The sequence below is a fragment of the Leucopleurus acutus genome (assembly GCF_964270905.1).
Source record: "Leucopleurus acutus genome assembly, chromosome: 5".
Taxonomy (NCBI): Eukaryota; Metazoa; Chordata; class Mammalia; order Artiodactyla; family Delphinidae; genus Leucopleurus; species Leucopleurus acutus.
The window spans coordinates 41,744,771-41,767,292 of NC_139147.1; the positions used below are offsets into that span (position 1 = coordinate 41,744,771).

Here is a 22,522-nt window from a genome sequence, read left to right on the forward strand (position 1 = left end):
CTTTTTTGATGAGGCTTTCCCTGAATTGGCTGCCCACACCTCTATCCCTCCTCCTACTACTTTGGCTAAATTCCTTGCACCCCTCTGTTTGCTGACATCATTCTTTTTCACATCTATTCAAAATGGCATTCAGATTATGGAAACTTCTTGTTACCCAATGTCTCTTGAGCTAGACAGTCTATAATTGAGAGATCCTATATTATTTACTTTCTATTCCCAGGCCAGGAATTGCTTTTTACTTATTTTCACACTATTGTAGCTTCTTTCAAACATGAATGCCTCTTTCCACAGTGATAAGCAGTTTAAGTGTGAAAAGAGAAGTAGTGTAAGGGGAAGCCAGTATACGTGGATATCAGCACATTGCCATGTTTTTCCAAAAATGTTTTTAAATTGCCACTTCCAAATAAGGCTTTATTTTCTTTCAAGTTTCAGAAAAATTTTATCTAAACCTAGAACAATGGAAAGAATAAAATTGTGTTGGAACTTTAAAAAGTGCCAGAGTCACCACTATCTGAATCTTCTGTTCAGTACCTGGCATTATTTTCAATTCTGACAGACTTGAAGGGGGTGCTACAGCCTCCGGTGACATAATGTGGGAAGAAGTTAGAGATACAAAGTAACAAGGCACACACACAAAAAGTTAGCAGTCACTCTTTTTTCCTGGCTTCCTCTACCCACCCACCCCCAACCGTTGATCCCAGCAGACAAACTAGTATCAGAAGCCACTTATTTAAATTCATGTGAAAATCATGTTCTCTCATTAAAAACATAGTGTTTGTGAAAAGAATACTTATTAGCAAGGCCTTTCAAATCCTTATTTAGATTCCACAACTTAAAGCTCTAAAATTGATCACTGATCTTACAGCTGTCAACTTACCTTTACTTTCCAGAGTTGTGCAAGGAATGTAAGAGTCTTGTTTTCTGTTTAGAATAGGAAGAGATTGATGAGCGGGAGGATATTTGAGTGATCATTTTCTGGGGAATATTTTAAAGATACGCAAGAATAGTTCTCAAAATAGAAATTACAAAATTATTTGGCTGAAATAGATTGCAATAATGTTGTCCAGCAAGGGAACCGGAAATAAGAGAAACCATTTATAACTGTGGAGTAAAGTAAGTGAGAAAGTGTAAGGACACTATTATTTAGTCTTTGGATTTGGAATGCTAAAGAACAGCTTCCAACTATTATCAGATTGGAAGTGGCTGGAAAGCTAAATGGGAAGCTGTGAATAATGCATTGTTTATCTCTCACAGAACTCAGAGATCCGAATGCTAGATAGTGAAGGAGGGAGGGTAGTGATGTGCTGTCAAGAACTTCAGGCTTGACTTCTATTACTCTTATTTATACCCACAGCATAGAACAAGGGATGCGTGCTGACCTGCAGCTATTCCTAGGGCTGGGTTTGCTCACTTCCTTAGGATGCTGAAGGTTACTTCCTAGTTTGGAAAACCAAAGTGCACTTTATGCACACGGAAATCCTGTGCCAAATCTCTTTAAAAAGTCCTGACACCACTTGGTGTAGAACTGAAGAGACTTTCTGATCTGGGGTGCGTATTAGTGTCTTTCTGCGCCAGAAAGAGTTATGCGAAGAGTTATGATCCCATTGAACACAGTGAAGGAATAATCCCAATTTTCCTTTGAATACAATCAACAATCTTTTCTTTTAAATGAAGGGCTCCTGTTCTTTTAATAACAAACGTTTCTCTGGCATTTCAGTTTCTTTTCCATTCACTTTGCCATATGACACTCTAGCAGGGTTTCTGGTTTCTTCGGGGGATTAACTACAAGAGCATGTACTGCAAACAATAAAATAGCTGCTTTCCATTGACAATAAGGAGGGGGTGTTTTTCTCTCCCCACCACTACTCTCCACCACCGAACCATCATAACTTCGGGATTTCCTGCGCCTTTGGTGACGCCCGCGACCCCCACCCCCTTCCGCCTCAGCTCGGTGCTTCAGAGCTGTCTGCGAGGCCGCGCGCGCTGTCCTGTTCTTCTTCAGCGCTCGCTTCCGACGGCACTAGGACCCTGGGATGTCCCTGAGCGAGGTTCGAGGAAAGGCAGCCAGACTCCTCCTTATCTCCAGTGTCAAACTTGACATCAGCCTGCGAGCGGAGCATGGTAACTTCTCCAGCAATCAGAGCGCTCCCCCTCACATCAGTGGCATGCTTCATGGAGATATGCTCCTCTCACTGCCCTCTGCACCAGCAACATGGATTGTCACCTCTCCATCTTCCTCCTTCTCAGCTGCTCTGTTCTCAATTGCTTCGGGGAACTGATTCTCCAACCTTCCAATGAAGGTAAGCCAGGTACAGCGACGCGCACAGCCCTGCCCGGCGGGGCTAAAGCTCTTCCAAGCACGTTCGCACCGAAGCCTTCTCAGGTCGTCGAGGTCCCTCCGAATAAAGCAGTTTGCTCTCAGAGTAAACGAAAGAGGTGCTTTTATTTTCGGCTGTCTTCTAAAACACTCTAAGAGATAATTTTGGATTGCCTAAACCTAAAATGTGTTTTAAATCTGATACCAATTCAAGCAATTATCTTGTTTGCCAATTTTAAGCAGAAAGAAAGAAAAATCCTCCAGTTTTACAACCCGGTATGTTAATTGCCAAATAGTCATGGCAGTATTTTATTTCCTAATTATGACCACGTAGTACTCTGAGAAGTTTAAAAGAATTTTCCACCCTTCTCTCTAGATTCTTTAGTATGTTTAAAGGTAATGACAGGTTGTTCCAACTTAGGATCATGGCATTTATGAATGGGCTAAAGCGAAATCACAGTTTGTTAAAGCGGAGATGTGTGTGTGTGTGTGTGTGTGTGTGTGTGTGTGTGTGTATTTATGTTGCAACTGCTGTATTGAAGTGATGTGTATCCCGCCAGGCGGTGGTTTGCTCTGTGGTACAGGTTCTAATTAGCAGCATATGCCACGTTAACATAAGTAATATTTGCAGGAATTACAATAAGCTGAGATTGGATTTTCTTTGTTTAAGGGCTTATATACGAATAGGAGAATGTATTTAATGAATAGTGAAAACTCCTGGGTAGGTGTAGTAAATAACTGAACAGCAAATTAAGAAAGAATGTTCATATGCAGCAAATGGTATTTCCTTAGTGCTGGGTTATTTATTTTCCTCCTAATGGGCATTCATCCCTTTTCAATGGATTAAAGTGCAAACCTAATATTAAGGACACCAATGTTTCCTATAAGATTTTATGCTTAATAGAGACATTGCCTTTTTCCTGTATACCTTTTATGATCTATTCCTAATGATTTGTGAATATAATCGCTAACTCTTAAGAAAAACTTTTCTGAATAATTGATTGCTTTCAAGCAACACTTACAACTTGGATTTCCTCTTAATCATTTTGAACTTATAACAATAATATTTAGCAATTTAGCAATACTGAGAAGTTGATGTGCAAATGCTACATTATATGTTATGTCACTAACTAAAAAATATATTGGCAAGCCAGTACCGTTGTATATTGTATATATTATTTTTTAAAAACACAAGTAAAAACTCAAAAATATTTAGAAACTTTTTAATTAAATATAAAAACTGCCTCTCATATTTGGTGACCTACTTTCACTGCTAATAGAGCAGTTTAATTTCATTCTTTCCTTAGTGACTGCTTTTATCAACTTGGCAGATTTCATTAAATTTTTTATCTTTTTTTAATTGGGAAATTATAAATTCTAAAATAAAAGGATCAAGAAATTATCTTACCTTCAAGTGAGTTTTTTTAACAAATCAAATTAACATGTTTATTTGAAAGTAATGGTCAATCATTTTTTATGAATGAAAGGCAAGCCTAGTTATCTGTATAATGAGTAACATATAAGTATGTTAAAATTAGTGTTTATTCTTTTTGTTTCTTTGACAATATTAAAGTATTGATAATAGCTAGAAAACAGTAATATTATTCCCATATTGCTATGATAAATTGTATTTCTCCAGATGGAATATTTATAAACTATTTAGATAATGGATTTTAGTGAATTAATAATGCACAGGGATATAGCGAGTCATTAATGAGAGTCATTATTTTTGTGCAAAATGTAACCTTTCAGTAAATTGCAAGAGAAAAAAAGGCCTTTTAAACTTATTGACATTTATATAAAATTAATGAATATTAATTTAATGAAATAGGAATTATCAAATGCAAATTGCTTTTAAGCCACACCTTATGTATATTTGGGTATATAATGCATATTATTATACAGGCAGGTACACATTGACAATATGTATATATTCAGAAAACTGACATAATTACATTTAATTTGCTTGGGCAAAAGTTTATCTATCCATTGTTTGTGGGATTATTCTTTCCAGATTACGTCCTATGGTAGTCTCCTTTCTCTTCTGAGGTCATGAAGGGAAGATTTGAAACAAAATGTAAAATGAATGATTTAACTTGGGTAATATTTGAGTAAGATTTCAAATATTAATGCAATAGCTTGGGACATAGTAGTAGAGTTGAACAACATGAAAAGTGAAAAATCCAAGTATGTGCCAAGATTTCTGTGCAATTCTTCTAACAATGTTATTTGAATAAGAAGCAATGCTTATGAAAATTCATATATTGGGTAGAAGGAATAATGATAAAATGAATCTCATTAATAAAGGTTTCTAATATAAATTTTGAGAACTGAAATACAAAATACTAGGTTGTATTTAAAATATGTTAAAAATTATATTTCAACACTATAGAAAATTTACTAAAATTTATTTTGCAATCTATTATGAAGATAGTCATGATAGAAATAAAAGAGAACAAAAACCTAACCACTGAGTTAATTGCTAGGAAATGTGCCATTGTGTGACTTATTTTTTAAATTTGAGAATTGATAATAAAATATCAATTTTGAAATGCCATGGGTCCATGATAAGAGAAAAATACTTAGAAAAAAAGTTTAGTATGAACTTTCCTTTTATTAATCCAGTTACAGATAACTTTCTAATATGCCTTCAAGAAAATGATTCCAGATGATACTTTCTATGACTGGCCTCTTTGATGATAATTATTTATAATTTTGATGGTTATTTAAATCAAGAATTGGCCTATATACTTATATAGAAACTTTACAAAAGCTGCAGGGAACTTTATTAAAATCTTACCAGGTCTGTTTACATGACACATCAAGAAAAGACTTCCATGGGAAATCAACTACTTTTCATGACAAAATAGGATTGTTACATTATGTATTATTAGAAAAGTTTATATATTTGCTCCCTGTTGCCATCCCAGATGGATGATGATAATGTTAAATAAAAAAAACTTTACAAAGCGGTTAAAACTTGATATAAAGTAAAGAATCAACTATTGTTTGTTTAATCTCTTTTAGCAGTGGATAAAGTAATGTCTTTAGACACTTTTCTACATTTGAAGCTTTCTGAGGCAGAATGCACTTCTTATTCATTGGTACCTAATACACTAAATAATTTTTCTATCCAAAAGTGTTTGTAATTTAGATTAACATTTACCTATAGAGTTCTTTACACTGGAAATCAGTTTTCAAAATTAAAGTGAATAAAATTCAATCTTCATATATATACTACTTTTTTGGGGAGATTTTTATCGGAGTGGTAGGCACACTATATGAAATGTATTTCACTGAACGTAAGTCACTTAAGTACAAAAGGATACTATGTGATCGTTTAAAGCTCAAAAGTAAAACTTAGAGATGAACACTGTATGCTTCCCATTGAATATTAGGCAAATGATGGAGACACTAAACATTTAAATAATAGATTTTTCCCTTTTTAAAAATCAGTATGACTTGGCATCATTTTCATGTATAAACACTTCCTCAAATAATAACACATTGTGGTGGAAATATTAATAGAGAACTAAGCTGTCATATCACCTTTATAGTTATTTTCTAAAGAGAGTTTACATTTGCTTTTAATAGCATTTTATCATTCTAGACTAAATAATTGAATGCATTATACATTTTTGTAATTTAATAGCTTTCCTAATGGCTCGCCCCTACTTCCCCCCAACAGTTATAACTTTGCTATTTGCCTGGAGGAAAGAGAAACCTTAATTTCACTATTTTATAACCCACAACAGTTAACACTTGACCTAGGTCATTAACAGGATTATCAGCAAATTTGTTTAAGCTTTTACTGACAACCTGAATTGCTACGATAATATTTTGATTGTGCCGGAAAGAAACTTCTTGCAACCTCTCAAAATCTATCATGAAATTAATTCATTCTGAATCTATATCTTCCTAAAGACTAATATTGATAATAATAATTCAAGTGGGGAAATGTCCACTTTGATACCCCATTCTCCTCACTCTTATGTTTTATATATCACGCCATTCTTGTCCTTGTTATAAATGAGCAATTAAAAACTCTTAAATAGTAAATATTCTTGCAATAACAATAGATTTATAAGTACAAACCAGCTTCATCATAACTATGAACAGATTCAATTTTATACTTTCTTATTATTGGTGCTGTAGTTAAATGATTTTTCTACCCATTTTAAGATATAAAATCAATTGAATATGTTTATAACTCAAAAGCAACTGGAACCATAAAAGGGAAACTACATATAACAAAACAACATTACCCCGTGTAAGATTATGGTGCATTTTATATAAAGTTGTCTTTCCCATGAAACTCTAGTAATTGGGAGCTACAATGAAAAGTACATAAAATGAATACAAACATTTTAAACAAAACGTTGTGTACAATCATAACTTAAAGGTATTTTGTTAACATTTTGTAGTAGATTTATGGAGTTTCATGTGAAGATTTTTATTACTTGAATATAATTATGGTTTACTCTTTGCTTTTATAAACAATTTAGTAGTTTCACCTTGACTCATAAGAAACTTATTATCTTTAAAGAAAAGACATAAGATTTTTTATCGTGTCTATATATTATCCACATTTTAATATTCAAATTTTGGTGTGTTCTTTAAGAGTCCTTCACTTTTAATAGTTTCTCAAAATAACTTTCTTTATGAAGATCCCTAAATGTCAAAATTGTTTCTGAAACTCTGGATTTTTTCTGAAATAAAATATATGCAATTTTTAAATATCAAATAATCAGTTACATATGCAAAGGATTTTTAGAGGCAAAACATATTTCCACAGTATATTTGATTTACTAACTTCAACACAAATGGAAACAGCAAGAACTCTTCTTGAGAGTTACATTCTCCAAGTCATAAAATCTTCAAGAAAATATTAATAAAACTTTCCACAAATCATCAAAACTCGATAAGTTCTTACAGACATTTACTTACTAGGAAATCTGTGATGTGGGTTACCTTAGTCATTTTCCAATGATTTTGTTTGGCATAAATACTAGATGGAAAGAGAAATATGTATTTCTTGGAAGAACACTGTTTTGCAAATCATTTTCTGTCAAGATCCTCAACTTTATTTTTTACACACTTGTCTTTAAAACTTTTAATAAATCTTGTTCTTTTAATTCCTGTTTGATAAAAGATTTAGAAAAATAGATGCAGGTGCCCCCTTTTTGATTCTGTTTTCAGAGATCTGGATTTTATCACCAGGGAGGGTCAGAGCAGGGCTTTTACCAAGTGCACAAGTAGCTTTCCACAGATTTTTCAAATAAAGAGGTGACTGGTGGTGTAAAACGTTCATTATATTATTCATCCAGGTATACTGAAAACCAGGCTTTGAAATTTATTTCTAAGAAATTTGAAAACCTTAATTCTTCTGTAATGACTTTAGAAATAAAAACATTCTTGGACGTTTATAAAATGCAAAGGATTCCAAGACACAAATCAATCTAGGCAGACACCCCTCCTGGAAATCAGGGTGTGGGCACATGTGCACCCCTTGATTTCACTCTCTGTGTCTATTACCAGCTCCCTAAAATCAGGTAGTTCTTGGAACCTGGCAGAAGTTTTCCTCTTGGAAAAGTCTGAAAGTCAGAAAGTTTTAGTTTGCCTCCTACCAGCTTTCTGTGAAATTAAAAAAAAAAAAAAGGTAGTGGATTACAAAGAGGAAAAACGTCTTTGCAAGAGAATAGAAAATAAAAAGTCGATTAGAAAGATGGAGAGGTAGAGAAATGCAAAGTTTCTAAAACCAATGATAATATTTGTCTTTTGCTTAAAAGAAAAATATTTACCACGTCAAACATCTGGCTAATCAATTTTTAGTAGATCTCTAAAAACCTGCGCACACACACACACACACACACACACACACACACAAAAGGGTGTGTGTTTGGGGCGGGGTGCGGATTTGGGGGGCGTTGCGTGCTTTTGTTTCTCCTCTCAAGTTTACACACTTTTGATTTTTCCCCTGAAGAAAATATTTTGTCTAGGAAAGTTTTGAGAGTGTAAGCCAAACCCCTTTGGAAGCCTGGGCGTATGCATGTGGAGGATGGATGGAATCAAAACCAGTTCAGCAGTAAAGCCTCCAACTTGGAGTGATGTTATTAAACTGCAAGCCCTGAGCGGGGAACCCCCTCCCTCTCTTCATTTTAAACCATGTCCTGCTGTTCCAGTCAAAGCAGAGGGTGAAAATCCACATAATCCAAACCAACATGGTGAAGTCAGAATAATAGGCGAGGAATGAGGGGGAAAACAAGTGGCAGCACTGTACAAATAAACTGTTGTGAATAACCTTAGCCATGAACTGGGGTGGCCACAGGAGGTATGATGGCGCTTCTCTTCCTTCGCATCACACCTCCCACATTTGATAATGCAATACTGATTAAATTCCAAAAGTGTGCCCTGAGAAATTTTAGCACGAAACAGAGCTTTACGGGGAATTCCAGGGATATGGCAACTGAGGGATGAGCAGGCGCCCTCGCGGCCACCACACCCACCACCAGGGCATCTTAACCTCAACCTCTCCGCCGCCGCCGGGACCAGGCTCATAGGTGCGGCGGGAAAACGGAGTCTACCAACAATTCACTACTTTTCACTCCTCATCGGATTCAAGATGGGATCAGAAAAGCCCATCTCCGGGTCCACGTCCTCCAGCTCAGTTCAGCCCTCGGGGTTCGGTGGTTCTTTGTGCGCGAGCGTCTCCGCGCCCGGCTGCCAAAGCGCGCTGCCCGGGCGCTGCGAGCCAGCGCGGCCTCCCGCAGGCGACGGGCGGCGAGTACGCGCGGAGCCCCCGAGGCGGCCGGCTTCTTGCCGGCGGCCGGCGCCGGGCGCTCGTAGCCCGGGCGGAGGCTGGAGTCGGGGGAGCGGGAGGGCGCCAAGTTCGGCGGAAACTAGCGCCGGGCGTAGGCGGGGCGGGCGAGAGGCAAACGTGCGCCCTCTGCCTGCGACTACGGAGCTGCCGGCGCTCGGAGAGGTGGCGTCCTCCCCAGCACCTGGACTCTCCTTACCTGGGGAGAGCGCGAGCGGCTCGGACGCGCCAGGCAAGTCCCGACATTCACAATAGACTCTGACCCGAGGTCTCTGTCGCCCCCACCCTCAACTCCCCACCTCCCCCCATAGCTGACAGTCTTTGCAGCTTGGCGTCCATAGTTGGCGCGGTCTGCCCTCCTCAGTTCCGGCCCCGCGAGGTGACAGGTGCAGGAGAGGGACAGCGTTCTCCAGGGTTCACAGAACTCCCTGTAGAGTTGGGAAAGCGCCTCGAACCCGGCCCGCTCGGTTGGGACGAGCCTGAGACGTCCATTGTCCTGCTTGCTGCTGTGTTTCCCGACCCCTTTGCTGTTTCTTGAATTTTCAAAAGATATCTCTCTAGACGAAAATGAAGAACTTTTTTTTTTTCAGTTTTCGTTAAGACCATCTACTGATGCCACCTGTTAGGTCCCTCGGGAGAGCTAAGGGGCGTGTTCTACAAACCCACTCCCCACCCCGTGCACAATCGAAAGTTGTCTGTTTTCCCCACAGCCCCATATTTGATTGGCACCATTTTTTTTTAATGAAAACAGGATTTTCCCTCTTCTGATTTTGGGAGTAAACCTGGAATGGGCCAGGAAGGGTTTCTGCGAGCGGCATTACCGAGGTAGGTTAGTAGTTGGTTGATGTTGATGTTTGTGTGGTCATCAAAACTTTAATGTTTTTCATAAAAGAATTGTTGAATCCAGGGCATTCCAAGACTAAATATGGCTTCAGTGTCATGCCCAGTAATCAGATAACAATTACACAGAGTTCCACTGGCTGGAAAGATTTTTCCCTTACATTGTCATTGAGTACGTACTGTACCTCATTTAATCTTAAAGCCGCCCTAAAGTAGGTATTATGACATCTCCCATTTTACAACTGAGGAAACTAAGTAAACTCATCGTAATAAAGTAGTAACTGAGCCTGGCCCTCTTGTCTGTCTTCTGATTTTAACCTCATATGTTTTCTCCTATACACAAATTCCTGTAAATTAAGGAGGTCTCCTATTCAGTAAAAGCTCTAGCTTCTCAACCTCAATCCTACTGACTATACTAATGTGTCTTGTTGACTCGCAAGAAAAATCTTAGAAGTACTCAGAGTATTTGTGTGAAAAATCAGACTTTGAAGTACTTTCAAAAAAGTACTTCAGAGAGTACTTTGAATCTGCAGTGTTTACCCTCATAAGGTATGATTATCTGCATAGGTTGGGGACTCACTAAGAATTAAAGAAAATTTGATGTGGACAGAGGAATAAAAGATGTGATCTGTGATGTGTTTTCTTCATACATTCTTACCTCTGTCTTCCTTTCCTGACCCTCAGACACTCCTTTCCTCACCCCGGAAAGATTATTGTCAAGAATTCCATACACAGAGATTGTGAGGCAATTATCAATATAACCTGGATGTGATTTTTTTTAGTTTTATATAATAGAAATGAAGTGTGAATTAACTATTGGAATTGTCATAAAGGTCAGTAATGGGTGGAAGTAGAACTTGGCCTAAAAAGTAGACTTGAATTTCTATGGAAACTTTCCCCTATTTAAAAGATAATTTATATATTACTTAAGATGAGAAAATAAATTATAAAGATTTATATCCTCTTTCGTAGAAACACTTGTACTCTATTTAAGTGGAGGCATTGAGAAAAGGTAGCTAAAACAGGGTTTTGAAAGGTAGCAAATTAAGTTGGGGGCAATTATATTTTTCATGTGGGTGTTTCAGCACATATGTTTTGCATTAATTACTGCAATAAATTCTGTTAACCTGGCAAAGAGCAAAAATAGCATATTGATGACATCAGGCTTTCAAATCAGAAAGCTGTTTTCAGTACCTTGCTTTCTTCTCTGCAACATGAGAAACAAAGTTTTCAAACGTGTTATCATTTAGGTTCCCTATGAGTTTTCTAACCACTCAAGCTATTGGCACATTTTCCATGAGCAAAAGCAAAGGCTTAGCAGCAAACTTTTGTTTTCTCACTTCTGATGGATTAGAATCAACAACTGTTTTCCCTACTATTTAATGTTCTAGTTCATATATGATTTTGCAGAGCTCTCTCAAATCAAGAAAATGTAATGTGACTTCAAAGTCTCCAAACTGAGTTGCCACTTGTTTTAAGACAAAAATTCTTGGCAGATTACCCAGTGGGGACTGGAGCAAGGGGAGAAGCCTGGGTTAATTTTATTGCTGATAAGTCTATATAATCAATATGAAAATAGTTTCAGCTTGAATTTTCTGTATATTCACTAAAGGGAGGTTAATTTATCATCTTTAAAATAATAAAGGTAGATCAATAAATTCTGCAGGTCCAGTAAAAAAATAACACCCATCCCCCCCGCTCCCTCCCTTGATAAAAAATGAGACTTTAAAATTTATTTTTTGCCAGTGATAAAGTTAGTTAGTTTCTAATCAATATGAAATTTAGGCATTCCCTATCTATCTCAGGATGAGTACGGAAAACAGAGAACAGCTTGTTAGTAGTTAACATATGCTTTATTTCTTGATTTTCAAAAGTAATTTAGCAATAAATAAAATTCTATAGATTTCAGAAAGGTACTTTTTTATTGCATATGATAGCAATCTTCACACTGAGAAGTTAGGCTGGGAAGCTGATTTCCAATCGCTTCCTTGTAGATTGTCTAAATAATCCTCTGGTTAAGCAGAACAACACTCTGAGGAAAAGTCTATGTGCAACACTGTGTGTGAGTGTGTGTATGTATGTGTGTGTATGTGCATGTGTGTGACCAACAGTATTGTCCCCTTATGTAACTGAACCATTCCCTTTAAATTTTCCTTTCCAAAGGTGATCCTTTGGAAACTCAAGTTTTACTACCCTAGCCCTAGTGAAAACATTAGAACTCTATATTTAATTTCAAAGGCATAAATTTTAAAAAACATTAAAATGAATTAAGAAAACTGTTAAGAAAAAAATTAACTCATCTTTCATACTGCAATAATTTGCTCTATTTACCAAACAGTGCACACCTGAGAATTAGTTACTGGATTTTAGAAAAGAAGGTTATCAGCATGTTGAAAGGCCTTGAAAATAACAGCTTAGTTGGGACTACAAAATGAATACTTACATAAAAAAACTTTTAATATAGACGTGAAAGTCATAAAAAGTGCAATATGAATCTTTACAGAAGATTAGCTGCCTAAAACTGAGTCCCTGGAATATAAGGAAGATTTTTTTTTAAAGATAAAGTTAATAATAACAAAAATAAATTAGTAAAAACAGAGAAGACTAAATGATTTGCCTAAATTTGTGTAATAGGGATAATTATAACCCAGATTTTTTTTACTGCATATATCTAGAAAACTTTATAAATAATTTGAATGAATGCATAATAAATACATATACAAGTAAAAAGCACTTTTGAAAGAACCAAACATTCAGAAATAGCTATTTTAATAAGCACATATCTAAGCTTAATGTAAATTCTGTGTGAACATATACATGCACACACATGTGTGTATTGGAAATGCACATGATTGAATATCAAAAAAGACCATCCCAAAACAGAAGCTTCTATAGGTGCTATTCATATTATGACTACACTACCAAGAAAAAACATTGAGATTTGTCTGAATTCTGCATTCTCTTGCAGTGATAAATGAAGTTTCCTGACCACCACAGCACTAATTGTTTGATACTTTCCATTGACACTATGCTCCTAATATGAAAAGTAAAGGGCTAGAGTTTTGAATTAAACTGATAGGCATGTGGCGCTTCACTGGATCCTTTGTGAGCCTTTATAAAGACCCATATTTATACATTGAAGAGTTTGTTTATATGTGTGTGTGTGTATGTCTGTAGACAACAGTCATGGTGTATGACATAAAGTCTAGATGTAGATATCCTCTAGAATATGATGAAGTCCAAGCTATATCCTGATTTTAATTTTCCAGAAATTTAAACCAATTTATTCTGCATTGGGCTTCTTTTAAAATTAAAAAAAGTTTTGTGATATAAAAATGTCCAAAGAATGTTTTATTTTATTTTATTTCTTTTTAACATCTTTATTGGAGTATAATTGCTTTACAATGGTGTGTTAGTTTCTGCTTTATAACAAAGTGAATCAGTTATACATATGTTCCCATATCTCTTCCCTCTTGCGTCTCCCTCACTCCCACCCTCCCTATCCCACCCCTCTAGGTGGTCACAAAACACCGAACTGATCTCCCTGTGCTATGCGGCTGCTTCCCACTAGCTATCTATTTTACGTTTGGTAGTGTATATATGTCCATGCCACTCTCTCACTTTGTCACAGCTTACCCTTCCCCCTCCCCATATCCTCAAATCCATTCTCTAGTAGGTCTGTGTCTTTATTCCCATCTTGCCCCTAGGTTCTTCATGACCTTTTTTTTTTTCCTTAGATTCCATATATATGCATTAGCATACGGTATTTGTTTTTCTCTTTCTGACTTACTTCACTCTGTATGACAGACTCTAGGTCTATCCACCTCACTACAAATAACTCAATTTCGTTTCTTTTTATGGCTGAGTAATATTCCACTGTATATATGTGCCATATCTTCTTTATCCATTCATCTCTTGATGGACACTTAGGTTATTTCCATCTCCTGGCTATTGTAAATAGAGCTGCAGTGAACATTGTGGAACATGTCTTGTTTTGAATTATGGTTTTCTCAGGGTATATGCCCAGTAGTGGGATTGCTGGGTCGTATGCTAGTTCTATTTTTAGTTTTTTAAGGAACCTCCATACTGTTCTCCATAGTGGCTCTATCAATTTACATTCCCACCAACAGTGCAAGAGTGTTCTCTTTTCTCCACACCCTCTCCAGCATTTATTGTTTGTAGATTTTTTGATGATGGCCATTCTGACCAGTGTGAGATGATATCTCATTGTAGTTTCGATTTGCATTTCTCTAATGATTAATGATGTTGAGCATTCTTTCATGTGTTTGTTGGCAATCTGTATATCTTCCAAAGAATGTTTTTAAATTGAAATTTAATTTCATCACTACACTTTTTGTTCCCTATGTTAAAATTTGAATCCTTATATCCAAGGGACTTCCAAGCACATTTTTATTTTGAAAATAACTACTATATTAGAATTGTTTTGTAGGCCATCTTCTACGTTCTATTCCATTTTCATAGCCATTGTTCAAACCCTGACTAAACAGATAGCTTACATTTAGTAGTCAAAGGTTAATAATCAAGCGATATAATAAAAAGTATATACCAAGACAGCCTGAATTTATGGTGTGAAGGCAAAATATATGTGCTAATGCTTGAGTGCCTATTTGCCCTAATGATTATTTATATAATTTCAAATTGAAGGATATATTTTCATTTTTCACTTTTTAATCTGTCAAAAAAGTCCTTTCAAAGTAGAAATAAACAATTTTTTCTGTTCTAGAACACTTTAAAAAGCTAAAATGTGTTGAAAAAGTACAATGTTTACATAATCATTAATGTTCTGCTTTTAGTACCTTACATTTTGGGAAACACATTTCACTTGTCTAAATGATTCATAATATAGGTTGACAATGCACAGAAGCAAAGAGACCTGCTATTCTAGGGACCATTATCAAAGCTGAGGTTGTTAATGTAGTAAAACCTCATTGACCGTAGAACATCCCCACTCATTTATTTGAAAGAATTATTTTGTTATAAGAACACATTCCCAAGGGATATTTTAATAGCTGTTTTCTCCTTAAGAGTATTAATATCAGAGTGACCTTCAGATTTCTCAGATTAAAAAGCAAAAAATAGAAAATTTTAACACTTTAGAAACAACACAGAGTTAACATTTACTGAAGTATCCAAGTTTCAAGTGGAATTTTGGTCTGTGTTTCTGTTATTTCCTTGAGCTGCTGTAGTCATGAGAACACAAGACATCTTACTGTAAGACTATGTTTTGATTCCAATGACTTCTTCCTGCTGTTGGCAAAGATTGAAATGCGGCAGCTAATTACAGTTTCTTCTTTAATTAGGACCTGCCTGTATAGAAGTTAATATAAAATTATTGCCCAGGAAGAAAAGCTAATACGAAAAAGTTGATAGTATACCACCTTGTCCAGAAATCTGGTTATATCCCATAAATAAGCCATTGATACCATGCAACAAGAGGGTTTTCACAGAAATGTCTAGCACTACACACTTTTTAAATTTTTTACATAATTATTTTACTTGGTTATTTGATTGAGAAATTATCATAAATTTATACTTCTATGACACAAAATGCCTGTAAAATTTAACATAGATTACAGGAAGTTTTATCTATCCACAATTAGTAGATTTTAGTTGACTTCATTTATAGTTTAAAACATTTTTATAAGTTTTAGTCTGTGAAATACAATACTAATGATCTATTACAAAGATGTTTTAATTATGTTTATTTAGAAATAAACATAAACAGGAAGTCTATAGGGACTGTTAACTAAGAATATATAATCCTAGTAGATAAAAGTTATGTTGAAATAGATAAGTACATTAATAAAACTGACTTCTCTAAATTTCTTCTCTGTGGCATACCTGGGTGTGTACAGTAAAAATGAAAAGCTGAGCTTTGGTGGACTCCTGTCAGCAAATACATCTTGATTTCTTGATTCCATGTTATGGTTGACCAGAGTACCATACAGAGAATTACAACACTGAGATCAAAATGTATTACTTCCTGTATTCTATTTGCGACATTTAAGTATAACTTAGGAGCAGATTAAAGGACTCTTCTGCTATCTGTAACCTAGAGCAAAACTACTCTTTTCATCATAACAGAAAGTGATGAAAATGATAAAGATAAATAGTGTACAAGAAATGTGTCTGGGACAATTACAGTGATGGCACAAACAGGAAAGGAAATGTCATTATTTTTTAGTAAAAACAAGACAAAATCAAAGGATGGGTTTGTTTTCTGCTCTAGTGGTTTCATAGTTATTTGCACTTGGTTATAAAAGCACCTTGTAACTGAAGGTTTTACAAGAAAACATGTCTGTTATTACAAGTCTGAAATTCTTTAGCCATTAAACCCTACTTGTCACCTTGACATTTCTAAATGTTTTCTTAAATGCAACTATAGCATTACCACAAAGCATAGATATGTTAATTAAATAATTGAAATGATCTTCCACTTCAGTAAGAAATTGTGGCATTTAATTTTAAAAATTATTTTCGTACTATCTGTATATTTGCAGCACTTAATCTAAAAGATGTGAATATTTGTTTAACTCTTAGTCTTTCTAAGTGGACAGATAGCCACTATGAATCAGAATTTTGAAATGCTCTTGAAAAATCTTGGTGTATTAATGATTCTTTAAATGTAAAACTCCAGAAATTTATACCTAAAGTTTTTAATCTGTCCTTACTAAATGAGAACATTTGTTGCAAAATCTTATTTTAATGACTGAGTCCTTTAAAAATTTTTAATGAATTCTTATTAGTAAGAAGGGAAGGTGGTATATAAATTCTTGGCACAGATAATTCTTTATGATGTTGTCAATGCCAGTGAGCAAAGGAGTAGACATTTGATTGTCTCTTCATTATTGTAGAGGGTAAGAAGGGAAGAGAGAACAAGACTCCTGAGCATCTTAAATCCCTAATTCAGCCAAGTGGGAAAAGTGACAGGAAAGATCAGTGGCATGAATGACAGCAAGGGTTCCTTCTTTCCAGAAGCACTTACAACCAATATGAGCCAGTTTACCCTATACTTTGTTCTTATTCCTTTACTTCCTTCTACGCCTTCTAATTCTCATCAGACACCACACATCATTTTGACCAGCAAATCTCGTGTTAGTGCCCACCTGAAAGCCAATTCAAGGTGACTGAGTGAAGATTCCTTTACTGTTTTCATGAATGTAAACCCCTTCACCTATTTATATATTTTTTTTTTATATTTAAAAGCAGTGAGACTAGACAGAGTAAAGCATGTGAAAGACATCCAGAACCATATCCATCCAGACTCCCCACAATGATTTCTTTTGCCAAAAACTCCTATTTATATCTCAAGTGGAGTTCTAACACTTCAAAATGTGTCCAATTTAAATCACTTTTAGAAGTTAATATATGCTACATAGCTCTTTGAATAGAAAATATTCTGAAATTAATGAAATGACATATTTTCTGTTACAAACCAAAAATATTTGGAAATCAACCATTAGAATATGAAATCTGGTAAGAGACCATTTTTATCTTTGGCAAATAACTTAGCATGAGGCAGTCATTAAAGAATTAGTCTATTTATATATTCCCACCTACCCTTAAGAATAATTTCCTAATATTTTTGTTAAAATTCATAATTGTAAACTCAAAAACTTTAGCAATTAAAATAAATATTCCATGTTACAAAGTGTCATTAAAACTCAGACTACAATATGTTTGTACATCACAATTCTATCTGCCCTGGCATTTGAATAATGGCACTACTTGAAAGGCTATGATCAGGTCTACAGCGTTTTTGGGAGAGGAAAAGCATTAGTAACTAATGTTCTTGCCCATATCAGTGTGGGGTTTAAGATATTGCATTGCAAGGTTAGATTTAGTCAATGTATCCAGAGACATCACTCACAGCAGGTTGACTTTCAAATTCCATTAACTTTTCTCTTCTTCTTATCTCAATTATGCTGCACTCAAGATTGCTATACAACAGATCACAGGAGCCTTGAGGTTTATATCCTGGCAAATTCCAGTCTAGTAACCATTGACTTTAAGTGGCTAGAATTCTTAGACTGTGTTGTTCTTATTTGGCTATAAACAAAAACACTTTATAAACCCCAAATAGGTGCTTTTAAAAAGTGTCTTGATGTCACTTTTCTTCTCTATTAGGCCATATATTGATGGTTGATTTCCAATACCATTCAGAAGAATTGTATTGGAACTGTTGTTAGATAATATTTTAAGTTTACAAGAACATTGAATCTGTATAGCATGTAATAACCTCAGGTGGCTTTAACTAAATTTATATTATTTGATCATCACAGCAACATTGTGAGATAACCAGTGCAGACCTAATTATGTTTGATAGATAAGAGGATCAGAATCATGAGTAATGCTGCTAATTGTGTGTTCCCTCATTCATGCTAAATGGAGTGCACTAAAAATTCAATTTCTGAGTAAATGAAATAAATTAAATTAATCTCTTATACCAATTTTAATTGACAGTGCAATACAATTCTTTTTGGTTTAGCTTTTCTCCTTTGAGTTGAAACCAAATGCTGATGTGATAAAGCCAGTCCTTTTCCCCTCATCATTATCATCAGAGAAAACTTAAGGGTATAGTTCTTTAGTTAACAACCTACGTTCCAATGAGTAATTTACTAAGTGGAGAAAATATTTATATCTTCCTTGCCTCAAACACTTTTTTCCTCTGGTTATTAATACTGAAATTAAATCAACCATTCATCTTAGCAGGTGGAATAACATATATTCATCACTTAGTACATATTCAATTATTACATACACACAAAAACATTGAATCATTTAAACCCCTGAAGGTATTACAAATGTGATCCAATGATTTATGAATACTGGCCCTGTAAATTCTACGATGCAAATCCTGTGTAAAACTCAGAGAAATCAACTGCTGAATGTGATAGAACCAACAACTGAGCTAGGTATGTCTATCAGAATAAATGTTGGTAACATACTTTAAAGGTGAGGATGTATTCTCATATTTTCAAAAATTCTTTAACATTATATAATCTGAAATGTTATCCGTGACATTAATTGGTAGAAATTTTTTTAGAAATCATTTTCCAGAAATAATTTCAATATAATTAAGCATACTATTAATTTCCAAATTGATATCCTGGGAAATAATTCCATTATGGAAATTACACTATGTAATCCATGCAGCAACTATCTTCTTCTTTTATCTAAATATAATTACTTCTCACTGGGATTAATTTATTGTGAGGGGAAAAAAGTTTAATCATTAAGGAATTCCAGTGTAATAGGTTAAGTTTATGTGTTTTTTTTCCTCTGAGAACTTTATCTTTTTATCTTAATGATTAGGAATTTTTCTTATACTCACCTAGTATATTTATCATCTAACCAGCTAACCAAATATCTTCTTTTAAAAAGCAGTGCTTGAAAATTTAGAATTCTAACATCAATCAAATATAATTCTTTTTCTTAACATTTATATGATTAATGTTTCCTTTGTAAGAAAATAATTGGGATGATTAAAGAAAGGGTGGTGCTTTTCATGCATCAGGAAGCCCTTTATTGACAACACATGGTCATGTTGTGCTTTGCATGTATTAACATTATGTTTTGATTTGTGAATATATGGAACCCTTCAAAATGACTGTCTGTTATTATACTTATTGATTCACCTGCTCTGGTTCATGTTAATAATACCTGCATATTTTATGTAAACTTCTTCTACATCTTCCATTAATCAATCATGGGGTTGTTTTCTAACTTAGAAGAAGGATGTGGGAAAACTATAGTTTCCATTATTTAACAGATTGACAATCAACATGAGCCCTTTGTTATTAATTAAACTTAAAGTATCTTTTTATATTTTACTTTCAAGTCCATTTCAAATTAATACTCTCTGGGTTGAAAATAAATCATTTGCCTTTCTCTTTTAATAATATATTCAAAATGCAACTACATTCTTATTATATTTTATTATTCATCAGACTTTTTAATAACTAGCACAAAATTCTGAGTGAAATCATTAAAGTCTTTGGGTAACAATACCCTTTTTAAAGAAGTAAAGCTTTACAAAGCGCTACGCTATTATAATACATATTTTTGCTTTGGCTTCTCCTCAAATTGATAGCTAAGCATTTTGTTCATTACATAAGTACACAATTTATACAGTATTTATTACAGTATGTTTGGTTTTGACCAGGGACAATATGAAGATGTCATATCAAAATATGTACAAAAAGAAATACGATTAATTATGGAAGCATACTTAACTAATTTATAGTGAAATCATGTCAATTTATTAAATTTAATGGTCTTTGCAGTTATTTTGATTTCATGTTAGCATTAATGTTTCCTATTTTGTATTTTTATAGTGTCCTCTTTAAACCTGTAATTATTCTGCCAATATATTAAATATACTATATATATATAAACAAACATAAACAGTTTAAAAAGTCACAGAAACTTTTGATCCCTTAACTTTCCATGTGGTTGCTTTTCTTTGTAATTCCCTTCTTCTACTCATCATACACATATAATGAGAATGAACAGAGTCGTGTTTTTTGAACACGTTGATATTATTATATCAGCAACAGACAACATTAACTTGACAGAGGTAAATAGAATTCATTCCTTTCAACTGTTTTTGTGTTATCTGTGTTTTCTTTTAGTCGATCTACTGGATTCAAAAACAATTCAGGGGGAGCTGGGCTGGATCTCCTACCCATCACACGGGGTGAGTTTGGTAAACTATTGAAAGGAACATGATTCTTCTGTCCATTGCCTCTCTTGAGAGCAGGAGGAATTATTGGGAACAGGAATTCCTGTACTTCTGATGACAAGTTGTGCTTATCAGTATATTCAGTACATGGACTAACACAGCTTAGTATTTGTATCCAATGGAACTATTGAGAGTTTTGAAGTATTTTTTCCCCTTCTGAATTTATCAATTGCTTGAATGAACTAACTAAACAGTTTAATTATTACTACCATCATGCAGATGATCTAAGCGTGATCACCTAACATTTTTTTTGTGATGTGGTCAAAATAGGTGAGTTGAGGAGAGACTCTAAATTTTAAGTAATGTAGAAAGTGTGTATTTGGAGATGGTTGCCTCCAGAGTTGTAGCCTTAAAATCAACTGTGGTGACAGTTCCACATAGGGTAGGTATTTGTGAACAGTATAAGCCTGTGTTGCCTTAATTTCTTTGCTTAAAGTGTCTTCAGCTTGTCTAGATCAATTTAAAACCGGGCATTTTATTTAGGAAAATATGACTGCCTTTAAATTCTAAGCACTGTATATACCTTTAATCTTTTGTCAAGCCAGACACAGATTACTGAGGTGTATAGCATTTTGGGACCCGAATATTTATGATGAGCCTTTGTGTGAGAAAATCTTCCTTCTCTTTTTTTCACAAAAAAGAGGGTCGTACATTTGGAAATTTTTTGTTCCTACAAAATTGTACAAAAAATGCCTAAACATATCTGTTTTGATTCCAAGGATAGCCTGTGGAAAATGCAAAGTGCTATTTAAGAATATTTGTGATAGGAGTAAATGTGTATATTCCTTTTTTTTCTAGGCCAGCCTCTTTTCAAAGAGGTTATAATTACTTCGACTTAGTATTGGTGTTCAGTCTTTAGATTTTTGTGCCTAAACATACTAATTTTTACTACCAGCTTCTTCTTCACCGACGGATGTTTTGCATCAGGGATACTTCATCTATCTGTCATCTTTGTATCTGCTTCTCTTCCTGGTGCACCTTGACACTGACATGATGCCAAAACCTATCACATAATCAGGCCTTGTTTAGTTGCTTAGAAGGGAAGAGTATGAAGTAAGCCAAGGTTTGGTTTTCCCATAGGTTTAAAAGGAATCAAATGGTTAGGGTAAAAGCACATCCTGGGTAGTCATAACGAATGAGTTGAAACTCTGGATTGAGCTGGAAAACTCATTTAAAACTCATCATCCAAAACTCAAACCTAACTTTAATTTTGATTTTAGAAATTTGAGTCTTTCATTACTCCATTAGATAACATATCATAGAAACTTGCTGCCTAAGGAGATATGAAAAGCAAAAACCGTACTGATACTTTACATATATATATATATATATATATAGTAAACAATAAGTTAATTTGTATATCAAAGCAGCAGTCTACCTCTTATTTTCCTTTAAAGAAGGTATAAAGAAAACACATTTCTCCGTGTTGAGAATTTGGGGAAATGAATTCTTTTACCTTGTTAATCTCATAGATTTTATCATGAACAAAGTTCACTTTTACTTCCAGAGAAATGTTGGGTGGGGAGGGATGTTCTAGTACCTTGCCACACACAGTGTACACATGCACCAACCAGCAGAGTCAAAACCTGGGAGATTCTTAGAAATGCAGGCTGTCGGGCCCCACTCCAGAGGAATCAGAATCTGCATCTTAACACGGTCCCAGGTGATTCCTAAGCACATTAAATTTAAGAAACACTCCTCAGGGTAACTGGCCTCTTGACTTTTCTCATCTCTTGCCCAGTTTCCTACCTCCTTTCTCCTAGGAATCGCTTATGGTTTTCTC

The 22,522-nt window shown here is 34.9% G+C and overlaps 1 protein-coding gene across 2 annotated transcripts in view; it reads left to right on the forward strand.

Annotated features, from left to right (window-relative positions):
- Nucleotides 1-2,212: 2,212 nt before the first annotated feature.
- EPHA3 (EPH receptor A3) overlaps nt 2,213-22,522 on the forward strand; it is a gene marked incomplete at both ends in the record, with an annotated part of 361,937 nt that continues 341,627 nt past the window's right edge. For both annotated transcript variants that reach the window (XM_082839944.1, XM_082839945.1), the window contains 2 exons: nt 2,213-2,300; nt 20,630-20,694. In XM_082839944.1, the coding sequence (XP_082696070.1) occupies nt 2,213-2,300; nt 20,630-20,694 (153 nt within the window). The remainder of the gene's footprint in view (nt 2,301-20,629; nt 20,695-22,522) is intronic.